The 12,063-nt window shown below is 34.9% G+C and overlaps 1 protein-coding gene across 3 annotated transcripts in view; it reads left to right on the forward strand.

The window, feature by feature from the left end:
• Positions 1 to 11,346, forward strand: part of LOC115211098 (double-strand-break repair protein rad21 homolog) — a 28,451-nt gene extending 17,105 nt beyond the window's left edge. For all 3 annotated transcript variants that reach the window (XM_029779989.2, XM_029779991.2, XM_036501889.1), the window contains exons 9-12: positions 2,835 to 3,058; positions 3,522 to 3,792; positions 4,756 to 5,246; positions 7,063 to 11,346. In XM_029779989.2, coding sequence (XP_029635849.1) covers positions 2,835 to 3,058; positions 3,522 to 3,792; positions 4,756 to 5,246; positions 7,063 to 7,368 — 1,292 coding nt within the window. In that variant the 3' untranslated portion in view covers positions 7,369 to 11,346. The remainder of the gene's footprint in view (positions 1 to 2,834; positions 3,059 to 3,521; positions 3,793 to 4,755; positions 5,247 to 7,062) is intronic.
• Positions 11,347 to 12,063: the final 717 nt, after the last annotated feature.

Genomic DNA, 12,063 nt, shown 5'->3' on the forward strand with positions numbered 1-12,063 from the left:
TTGAGAAGATTGGTAAACAAATATCAATAGTATAGGCATGATTCAGTTATTTCTCCTTACTTTTATTCATATATATATATATATATATATATGTGTGTGTGTGTGTGTGTGAAATTAAAACACCCCTGTACCTAGTCAAGAGAAAATCTGTTTGGGAGTTCAAAGTAGTCACACTGCTTATCATTTTCAAACCTTACTGCAACCACTGTTGCACATACATGCAAGGTTAGCAGTAGCAACAGCAGCTATTCTTTGTTGCCAAGTATTTTCTTCTTTTCCTCTCTTATTCACCAGAATTAACAAATAAGTTGAATCCATGTGATTACACAAGTTACAACTGGTGAATGGAGGTGGGCATGACTTGAGTTGTTTTCAAACAATTTTGCTACAGATTTATGCCAAAGTGTTCAATTCACTGCAGGTATTTGAGTTGATGTTGGTCTACTTCATAGTCTGTTGATTCTGTAATGTCATAGATGACATCCTTGAGGTGTGCCAGTGCTATGCTCATGGGGAATTTACTCATAGTTTACATAGGCTGTCCATCTGGACCAATGCTTGATGACAGTGATTTCAAAGTTGTTGGCTTTGGCTTTCTCGGGGGCAGAAATATTAGTGTCATATTTCTCCTGTTTTATTTCATGATTGTTCAGAGCTTGGGCTGGTATGAAGCACTCTTGTTTCTTGTCTTAACAATATAGGATCTGTGTTTCGTATCTGTAGAGTAAGGCTGAAATAATGACAACTTGATACTTGAGTGAAATATTGATCTGAACGCGGCAAGGCCAGCACAATTACTGTTCTCTACAATCCTTCCCAGTTGCATTGCGTTGAGAGGAGAGAGTAAAATGCTTTGTAGAGGAGTCAATAGTACCTGTAGTAAGGTTTGAAACTGATAATCCACTTCACATACTTTAACTTCAAAACGATTTACATAATGAGGTAAAGAATATGTACAGGAATGATACTTATTGACATCAAGGAAGATAGTGTTTCATAAATATATTGGCGCATCTTCAAAAAATGTTCAGTCATAATGCTGAAAAGAAATGAATCATTTGTAATCTGCAGTGGCCTCCTGATGTTCACTGTGTTTATATCAAAAGAACCTCTTCTGAAATATATTCATAACTGTCAGTGATTGATATATCTAATTCAAGGTCAACTCCATGGTTATGCTTGCTATGCTTTACGCATAGTGCTGCAGCAGCAGCTTTAAAAATTCAAATTTAGATTTGTAATTGCTTAAGGACCCTTTTTTTTTTCAATGCATTACAGTAATAAGGATAAATACATGGCAAGAAATAGCCGAGAACATTTAGAGAACACAAAATTTACACTAACAATATCAGACATTGTATGACATTTTATTGTTTGATATAAGAATTTATAAACTTTTGCAAGCATGAAATAATTCTTTTTTGGAATAACTGATTTCAAAGCACAAAAAGCTGTAAATAATGGGTTCAAAAATGCTAACACCTGTCATGCCTACAAATGTGGGTTCAGGTCCCACAGGCAGTCCTTGTCCTTTTTTCTCTCCAGAAGATTTCTGCATCCTAATACTTACGTGCTATTACTTATAGCTTTATTTGCTTCTAAATTCACTATTCCAAAAACGAATTTCATTTTTATTTTTATGTATTTTATATGACCTGGTTACAGGTTTGTAATGAGTCGATCACTGGTTCACTATTTCTGACGGTGAAAGTGGCAGGAGTGTCAGTAAGTTGGAGGATCTCAATAGGTTTTATTCCTAAACCTCTGTTTTTGTTTGTTTTTCTTGATGTTTTATATCCTTCAGCCAAAGTTAGACACAGCATAAATACACATCCACATATATATTTACACACGTACGCTATGCCAGTCTGAAAAGCAGGTGCTTCTGGCAGGTTCTGTTCAACAAATTTCACTCAAAACACTTTAAACCGCCCAAAGCTATAGAAAAAGGCACTTGTTCAAAGTGACATATAAGGGGATTGAACAAAGACCCATGTTGCAAAATGAATTTAAGCTCACAGCTATAGCTGCTCTTATCAAGTGAAATTGTGTGTTGACAATAACACAATGACTATTTATGTCTCATTTTAGAAGATAAAGAAAGGATGTGTGCTCACTTTTAGTGACTAAAGAGTTAAGCTAATTATCTTTTCCTATTTCTTAAATATAAGTTATGACGAGTATTCTCCAGTTATATATAGTAATTAAATATATGCTTTAGAAAATAAAGTTAACAAACTGGCATGCATGTGTGTGTGGGCACACACAACCATACATACATATAAATGTTAGTGTGTTAATTGTTCATTAAAAGCTTCTTGATTATCCAACTATATTTGATATAGGCGGTATTGTCTGTCTGGAAATGGAGGTAGGGGTCTTTTCTCCCCCTCCCCCCCCCCCCCCAGTTTCATTCCTAAAAATTCTTCTACTCGCTATTTCACCTGCTTCTCCACTCTATATTACTTGCAACTCTTAGTCTTTAATTATATTGAGATTGTTGGTCTAATAGACAGCATGAGGTAGGCGGTTGGGAGAGAACAAAGGTCATGCACAAGCAACAAATTATTTTAATAATCTAAGAAAAAAATATTTTCTTCTCAGTAAATCATAATTATGAAATGAAATTTTGTTTTAAAAAAATCCATATTCTAATAAATTTATGCTTACTAAGTCCATTCTTCTCCAAAAATTATATTTTCCCCCTTGTATATTCTTTTTATCCTGGAGACTCTCTGCACAAATTTGTGTTAATGAGTAGACTAATAATGAACGTCTGTATTTTCTTATTTTAAGGTGACTGATACAGTTAGTTTAATACTTGATTTTTGTAGGGCAAGAAAGAAAAGGTAAACGTAAGCGTAAGCTTATTGTGGATGAACAAAAAGGTATTCCAAGTGAAACTATGAAGCTGCAGTTAGCTGACACTGCAGACATAATAACTACTTTAGATTTGGCACCACCAACTAAAAAGTTGATGCACTGGAAAGAAACTGGTGGTGTAGAAAAATTATTTGCGCTACCCGGTCGACCCATAATCTCTAAATTTACATGGCGAGTAAGTAAAGAACGGTCTCAGTAATTTCTGTTTTATTTTTCCCAACATTTCAATCACTTTCAATTTCACTCTCACATTCTTGCTAATACACACACTTCCTCTCATTTTTCTCTCTCTTTCTGTCTCAGCAACAGTGTAAGAGATTAGTTGATTTTAAAATTATCTTTTTTTATATATTTCTTTAATTCAATCTGTATTTTTGTCTATTCTGTTTTAAAGGGCAATTCTTGCAAGCAAAATGTTTAACTTTTGTAAGATGCTTATAACTTGAAGTGACTTTGCTGGAAATGAATTCAAAAATATCTATATTGAAAAATGTGCCCTGTCATTAAACCACAGTTCAGTCCACATTTGTGCAGTGCATGGATCTTTAAAAAAAAAAATGTTGTGGGAGGGGGGTCGTTTTTACATATATATATATATATATCATATTTTCTTAATTTGCCTTTTCTTTTTATTAAAGCTATTTGGTAGAAACTTAATTACTAAACCTATGAATACTGAAGAAGAGGAGGATCACGAAGGAGAAAAAATAGAGTTGGAATCACCTGAGTTGGCTCGTGATGAACACGATCAACTTGTTCAGCCACACCAAAATCTTCATCTTCCTTTCCCAGCAGGGACACCACAAATGCAACAGCAGCAAACTCCTTTACATCAAAATGCACAGCTAAATCATCAAGCACAAATGACACCCCAACAACTGCAAGCGACCCTTCAGCCTACAAAGAGAGGTCAGTACTTCTTTAATCAATTATAATTGAGTGATTAAATCTCCTTGAGTATCTCAGTTTAGAACAGTGGTTCTCAGCCAGGGTCCACGTAATAAAAATAGTAAATTGGGTCCAAAATATTATTTCAAGAGTGGATGAAAAATGTTGCTCTAGATGTATTGCAAAACACGGCTAGGTTTCCGTCTCTAATGTGTTACATAGTTCAACCTACACAAGTGGAAGAAGTATCTATATCTATAAAATTAGTTTTTAAACATAGTAATGCTATGGAGATGCACCAGAATGAAATAGTAATCAAAAAGGGTCCTTAAATAAATAAAAAAAAATGTTTGGGAATTGCTGGTCTAAAGGTAAGGGGTGAAACATAACAGGCTTTATGTAAGATTGTAATCCATGAAATGCTCAAAACTTCTTAACCCTTTTGATACCAACCCGGCTCTGGCTCTGAGTACAAATGTCTTGTTTTCAAAAGTTCTGAATTAAAATCTTCCACCAAATCTTAGTCACAATTTATGTTCCTAGCGCTAGCTTTATGATAACTAAGTTACGATGGTGATGATGATTTTACTAAATTCTTTGTTATATTTAACCCTTTAGTGTTTAAACCGGCCATATCTGGCCCAGATATTCTACATGTTTTATATTCAAACTGGCTATATCTAGCCTCTCACACCTAACCTACATTGACATTCTAAAAATAAACAATCACATCATTGAAACCTCAAAGCTATAAAATAATGCCTGATTTTTCAAAACAATTTGAGTGAAGAAGTATTACATTTAACAGAGTAATCTGAACACTAAAGGGTTAAAGTAATTGAAAGAAACAGAGAGCATCTCAAAATAAATACAATAACGAAAGGGTTAATGTGGAATTAAAAATATTGTGTCAAATGTTTTGTTTGATAGATATTGCTCATTATAAAATTTTAATTCTTTGTACCATCTTTTCTTTTGATGTAGGTCAAGCGAAGGCAGAGGCAGCAGCGGCGGCAGCGGCAGCAGCAGCAGCTGCTGCAGCTCAAGCGACACCTGCCCCTCCAGTAACTCCTGCACCTCTTCCTGTTGATTCAGATGTTTTCCCTTCATCGGACGTTTTATTTACATCTGAAAATATGAAGCCACCAGCTGAAGAAAATTCCACTGTTGAGGAGCCATCTGCTGTATCAACTGAACCAAGTATGCAATCAACATCACCAAGTAAAGCATTTGATAAGACTCTACCAGAACAAGCAGCACAGCCTCCTCAACAGGATGATCCTTCAAATACCACAGATCTTTTTTCAGGCACCTTTAATGATACAATGGTTGATATTCCTGGTGACAATGATTCAGTCTATCCTAAAGATTTAGATGATGAACCCCCATCAATTGCACCACTTTCTGTTCCCCCTCCATCATGTGACCCTGCCTCTGTTGCTCCTGCTTCAGTGCCGCCACCATCTTGTCAACTGGTAAGTAATATTTACAAATATAGTTTTTCCCGTCCAACCCATGCCAGCCTGGAAAACTGATGATAGTTTTAGATTCCATTTCTTTGGTCTCTCTCTCTCTCTCTCTCTGTGTAAATGCAGACACCGTTGTAAAATTTTATATATATTGAGTCAAGTACACCAACATCAAAATCAATGGAAACTGCAATTGTGATCCCTGTGCCGGTGGCACGTAAAATGCACCAATCCGATCGTGGCCGTTGTCAGCCTCGCCTGGCACGTAAAAAGCACCCACTACACTCATGGAGTGGTTGGCGTTAGGAAGGGCATCCAGCTGTAGAAACACTGCCAGATCAGACTGGAGCCTGGTGCAGCCTTCTGGCTTCCCAGATCCCCAGTGGAACCGTCCAACCCATGCTAGCATGCAGAACGGACGTTTAAACGATGATGATGATTTATAGGCATAGGCTTGCCTGTGCCATTCAGAAATTTGCTTCTTTGAGCGGTTGTCTTTTAGTACAACTTCACTCTCATCAAAGCTTTTCAGTGGTTTTGGGAGACAGAAAATAAAAGAAGCCAATTATATACATAGTATGGGCGTTTCCTTGTCTCAGCATCACTGTTGTACTTTTATTTGCAATCTTCCTTAAAATATGCATGCCTGGCCATGTGAGAAATATTACCTTGCTTGGTGAGGATTTGCAACAAGAAGGGTATACGGCTGTAGAAAAATCTGACAAAGTCAAACATGAAAAATTGTCATTGTCATTGTTTGTCCGTTTTCCATGCGGGTATGGGTTGCATGGTTCAACAAGATTTGATGAGCCAGAGGACTGCATTGTGCTCCATTGTCAGCTCTGGCATGGTTTTTTAGTGTGTAGTTGGTGCTTGTTTTGTGGAATCCACACCAGTGAGGTTACCAAGTAACTCGCAAGACAAGAACCCCTCAACTGAGTGGGGTTGTAATATCGAGGGAGGTAGCTTTATTCCATGTATTGAGAGGTTTAATATATTATAGAAAAATAGGAACAAGTGTCTTGCTGTAGAGGAGATAGATGAATGCTCTAGATGGATATTGAAAATGTAAGATGAGTGAGAAATGAATAACTGGGAGCACAAAAGTGGGGTGAAAAGGGTCTTCATATCTTTAGTGAAACATGTGGCTCTTCTCAAGCACTACAAATCACTAATCATCTAAGTCATTTGTCATCCCTGTGAGGCTCAATATCCTGAGGTTAATCTTCACTACTTCACCTATCATCTTTCAGGGTCTCCCTCTTCCACATGTTCCATCCACATTTAGCAAGGCACTTAAACCAATGATGTGATGAGTTTAGTGAACTTTCATAAAAAGTTAAACCATTTTTGAAAGCACTGGACTTGTTATTTTACAATAGTGTATAAATGAAATTTTAATTACTCAGTCTTATGTATTATATCTTTGTTTTGTTTAATTGTTATCATTTTATTGAATATAAACATTTGATTAATTATTAGTTTATTCTTATAAGTATTCTTAAGTTCGAGTTTAGCTGAACTATTATGCAATTATATTCATTAATTTGTTTGATTGCATTTTTATATTATCAATATTAGCTTGTAAACAAATTAACCCACAAAACAAGGCTATGGAAATTGTATGTCGGTTGTCAGTATACTAAGTAGTCTACATTAGTAAATATTACTTCATATCTTCAACTAATAGCTTTCAGGTCAGTTATATAAATATAATAGTAGGAAAAAATTATCAGCATAATAGCATGGCTTGAGAAAAATATTTGTTTTCTTACTAGTTCATTCATTATTATTATTATTATTATTTTTATTTGCTTTACAGACATTTGAAGATATTGAATCAGGAGAGGTTGAGGGTGTTATCGACTCCAATTTGGATGATGCTGAGCAAGAAAAACAATGGAACAAGCGATCTCTTCAAATGCAACATTCATTGGATATAGCTTTCCGATATAATGAAAGACTTAGTTTCAAAGAACTTATCCGAAAACACAACCGTAAACAGGCAGCGTCACGGTTTTACACATTGTTAGTTCTTAAGAAACATCAGTCTGTCGAAGTGGATCAAAGTGAGCCTTTTGGCGATATCTTTATAACAAAAGGACCTCGATTTGGACTGGTTGTTTAATGGTTACAGTGACATTCACTGATGGAAGTTTTTTTTTTTTTCTAAGTTGCCATGATTGACTGACTGATTGTAAATGCTTGGGAAATCTTTTTATCTTAAAGTTCAGACATGTGCGTAATTATAGTCAGGGGTATATGTGTATTTCCTCTCTTTGGGGGAACTACTTTTAAAAAAGAAAAACAATTGAAAAGGAGAAAGGAGCTTCAGCTATTCTGTTTATACAATTGCCTCTCAGGTAATTAAACAGGATGAGTATTGGGGTTTTTTTTCTTCTTTTTCATATATTCAACAATTAGGGGGGAGGGCTTATTTTTCAAGCCTTCTTTTCTCTTATCACTTGACTAAATCATTAGATTTCTTGCACTTTACTGCTGCTGTCACTTCTGATGCTTCTAGTCTTGCTATAAATACATTTACATTTATTTTGAAAGGAAAACTTTTAAGAGATATTTCTTTTATTTCTTCATTCTTAAGCTCACTGCTTTCTCAGAAATCATCTAAGATTTTTTCTCTCTCCATAATTACTAAATAACCACTGACTCTAAGAGATAATGAAAAATTCCTAGTTTTCAAATGGCAGCAGCTGTAATTGCATTAGCCACATTATTTTAATGTTATCATCATTAGATTATTTTTTTAACTGTAAAGATGTAGACTGTTTTATATTGTAATGACATGGCTGTAGGGTATTAATCATCCGGCTTTATTTGACAGGAATTAATATTCATCAACCAATCGGTGATGAGAGCTCAGTATATTTTACATCATCCCATTTCATTTTGGGAGCACCAACATCACTCGCTTCCTTTTATGTAAATTTTTAAATGTATTCATTAGTGTATGTGAAAATGCTCTTGGACATAGGTAGGGTGTAGCCTTACTACGATAGATCTATTTTTGGCTGTGCCAATGTTAGACAGGAACTCCTTTGTTTACTTTTCCCATTAAAGGTGCCTCCATTTCCTTCTTCAAAATGTTGCTTGCACAACTTATGTACACACATGTACTCCAACATTCTTCATTATGAGGCAGTGTCATTGTGCACCACTAAGACCTTGGAGTCCATAGGAATGGTTTTGCTCCTTTTTCTTTAGCTTAGGTCATTGCTGTGTAACTACCTAATGAATGGTATAAGAATGTATCTTCATACAGTTTTGTGCATTCATGATACATTTTGTCCAGTGTTTCTAAATTTTCTGCCTTCCTCTGCAGACATGGGTCTCTTTTGAGTTGACTTGAAATTGACGGATGCATGGTTGAACTGATTGTTTTCTTTGGGGAGATGTCCAGGTCTGCTATTTGTCACAAAATTGCTGTCAAGACGAAAGTTGGTACGGGAATTGAGGAGCAGAATTAGTTGTTTGGTTAGGGGGAGAGAGAGAGTATTACCCAAAAGAACAAATTACCCTTAGTTGTAGATGACTACTATAGACATCACAGATTTGCTGGTATGTGATGTAAAAGTTCAACCAAATGTGTGAAGAACTGATAGATCTAGAATTTATGTTCTCAGGGTAGCAATATGTGTAGATTGAATTTTCTTTGAGCATTGGCTTGAGTAAATTAATTACTAACGATAAGGTACACAAAAATACACTGAACCTTTAATTGCTAATTGATCGGTCATGTTGTTATGATACAAAAGAGAAATGTTTTTAAATGTTAATGAGATTCTGTTACAGTTTAAAATATCAGTCTGAGGTGTCTCCATTCGTTTCATTTATTCACTAAAGGCTTTCCAAATTTATCCATACTGCTTATTTGTATCAGGCAGGAATTCTTTATATCTCAATCATTAATTTTCAAACGTCTTCAGCAATTTTCCTTTCTTTTGTTTATTTACTATTTTGTGGAGACTGGCATCCAGTTTAGTTTTAAGGCAAGTATTAAGTATATTTCTCCTCTAAGTTTTCCAATTGAAGGAAAACTTTGTGGCTAGTGGAGAGCATGATGAAGTCAATTGATTTGATTATTTCCCTTTGTGGAGTTGGTGAATATTAGATTTAACAGCAACAACAACCTCTGGCTTGGCTACATGATGTAGCTAATTGTAAATAACTTCATTATTTGTATCATTGTAAATACAACAATTCTGGTTAAATATAATAGTGAAACCGAAAGAAAAAAAAAAGATAAGTGCTATGAGATGTTTGTTCCATTCCTACACATTTTGTTTCTTAAAAAAAAAGAAAGAAAAAGAAAATAAATGAAGGAAAAAAATTATATTTGAAAGTTGTCATTTGTGTCAGTTTAAAAGTCTGTGGAATTCTTGACTGTTATGCTTAATTTTATTTTAATTATTTCAGCCCTGCCCTCAACTTGTTCAGTTGCATTCATTTCTCCACATTCAAGCCATTTGTTTTTACTTAAAACTCATCATTACTTGTTATATTCAATGTCATCCCAAAACTTTTAAACATACTCATCCTTATCGTAAGATCTGATTTAATTTGTTATAATGGTTGACTGCTTGACATATTTAGGTTGTTCCACTTGTTTAAAATCAAAGTATTTGCTATTTTACCGTGTCGGGCTTTATTGTTGACCCCTTCCCAATTCCTGTTTTCATTACACTTTCCACATTCACTTCCAGTCTTTTCAATTCTTGTCACTGTAATTTGTTTTAGGCTTGGCTTTTCTAATTTATTCCTTGTTATATTATTTCCTGTCCCTCTATTTTTATATTTTTTGCTTTATATTTAGTTTATCCAGTCTAAGTTGCATTTGTTGGTGACTTTTTCACATTGTTATTTTTGTCCTCAATATTTCTATTGTTTACAAAAATTCCCTTGAGTGGTCGTGAGTGCTGTAGAGGTAAGTTCTTAGCAAGCCAAGCCTGCAAGCTGGTCTTGAATCCCAGTTGTATCTACTGCACTTCACTTGAACTAAAATGTCTTTGACAAAGGCATAAATGACACACACGCAATCTTAACTTCTCTTCAGTAGAAACTAGTTATATTGTGTGGATCTTAAAGACATCTTGTGCTTGTCATTCCATATGAAGCATGGCTCGTTTTCTATTACATGAATTGTTTCATATCTTATGTTCACTGCTGACGTGCTCAGTACATTGCTTCTGAACTGTTTCAGCAATGTCCCTTTGTTACCATTTTGTTGTTTTTTATTTATTTTATTATTTGTGGCAGGTGCAAGGTGTACGTTCTTGTCGAATGGGAGGGAGGGTGGCTCAGTTTTGATTTCCATTTCAAGAAGGTTTACTGTCCCTAATAACCCAGAGAAAAGGTATGATGAACATTGTAGCTTCACATTTTCCATTCTTATTTACTAAGACCTTCATGACCTGATTAGTTGGGTTTTTATATTATTATTATTATTCCCATCTACATAACATTACTCTTCAGTAGCATAAATTTCTCTGTTCATATAATTTGGGGGTCCAGTCAACACTCATCCATGTTCCTTCTCACCATTTACTTCTGTTCATATCCTGTAATTATTAGTGCCTTATATTAGGAGGAGGAAATTTTACTAAGGTCCCTCTTTGGATTCTTTCCCCACCAACCCTCTTATATGAAACAAATCTTACACATAAGGTTTTATTGAAATATTCAAGTTAGATTTTATGTTAGGTATCCTCTGTTCTTCCCCAATATGAGCTGAATATTTTTTTGTATTTGTTGTTAACATTTTAGGCACTTTTATTCTAAAGGGTTCTGCTAAGGATATTAATTCTTATAGAATGATTCTCTTGTACCAAGTCAGAAGTTTTGTTGAAACAGGGGTGTATAGATGTGTGTGTGCTGTGATGCAGCCAATATTAACAGAGAAATAAGGTTTTCAGTCAAGTGTTCCATTGCACTATTCGCTAAAACATATTCCAATCAACCTGCCAATCAATGTATCATAGATCATTACTATCTTCATTCTGGAACTCTGTTGATTTTTTTAAAATAAGGAAAATTTTATTCCTGATCCCGTAGCATTCTATTTTGTACAAATAAAGTCATAATATATCAATGTTTTGTTTTCTTTCACAATTCATACCTACATTCTGCACATTGGAACTTGTGTTTTTCTAATGCTAAAGTGGGTTTGATGGGTCTACAAAATAGATGCTCCCTCCCTTTGTTAAAGCTATGTCTCTTAATCTCTTCCCTATTATCCCCCCAGCTTTAGTACTGCAGTTTTGCTTTAATATGTTTTGGATTTTAATTCTCTTTTTAATTATTACATAAGTTGGAGCTGGCTGAGTCTAGATGGGTACCATGTATTGGGTGCTTGTTGCATTGGAGATGGGGTGAGGCATTGAAAGGAATGGGTTTCATCAGGCAAGCTCCTCTAGATATACAATTAGTTACTAATCCTTAAAAATTGGTGCCTCTACAAACTAACTGCATTATGGGTCTCACTAAATTATTTATTATACTCCCCCCTTTCACTTTTCTTTTAGTGACTGTTTCTTACAATAAGAATTCTTTAGAAGCTGTAGAAATTACCTCTGGGAGGAGTACTTGCAGGTGAAAGTTGGCAAAACTCCGGTATACACTCTTTTCTCCTTCTAGTCTTTGCATTAGTATTTGTGGAGTTACCTATAGTCTTCCCCATCCTGGTGAGCTGAGTATAATTCCACTGTTTCAAACTTTGGTTGATGATGACTCTGAAATGTTCTATGTTTTAAAAACGTTTTTCTATATTTCATTGATTATATATACTTTCAGGTAGAGACCTTCGAAA

This window comes from Octopus sinensis, linkage group LG4, assembly GCF_006345805.1.
Source record: "Octopus sinensis linkage group LG4, ASM634580v1, whole genome shotgun sequence".
Taxonomy (NCBI): Eukaryota; Metazoa; Mollusca; class Cephalopoda; order Octopoda; family Octopodidae; genus Octopus; species Octopus sinensis.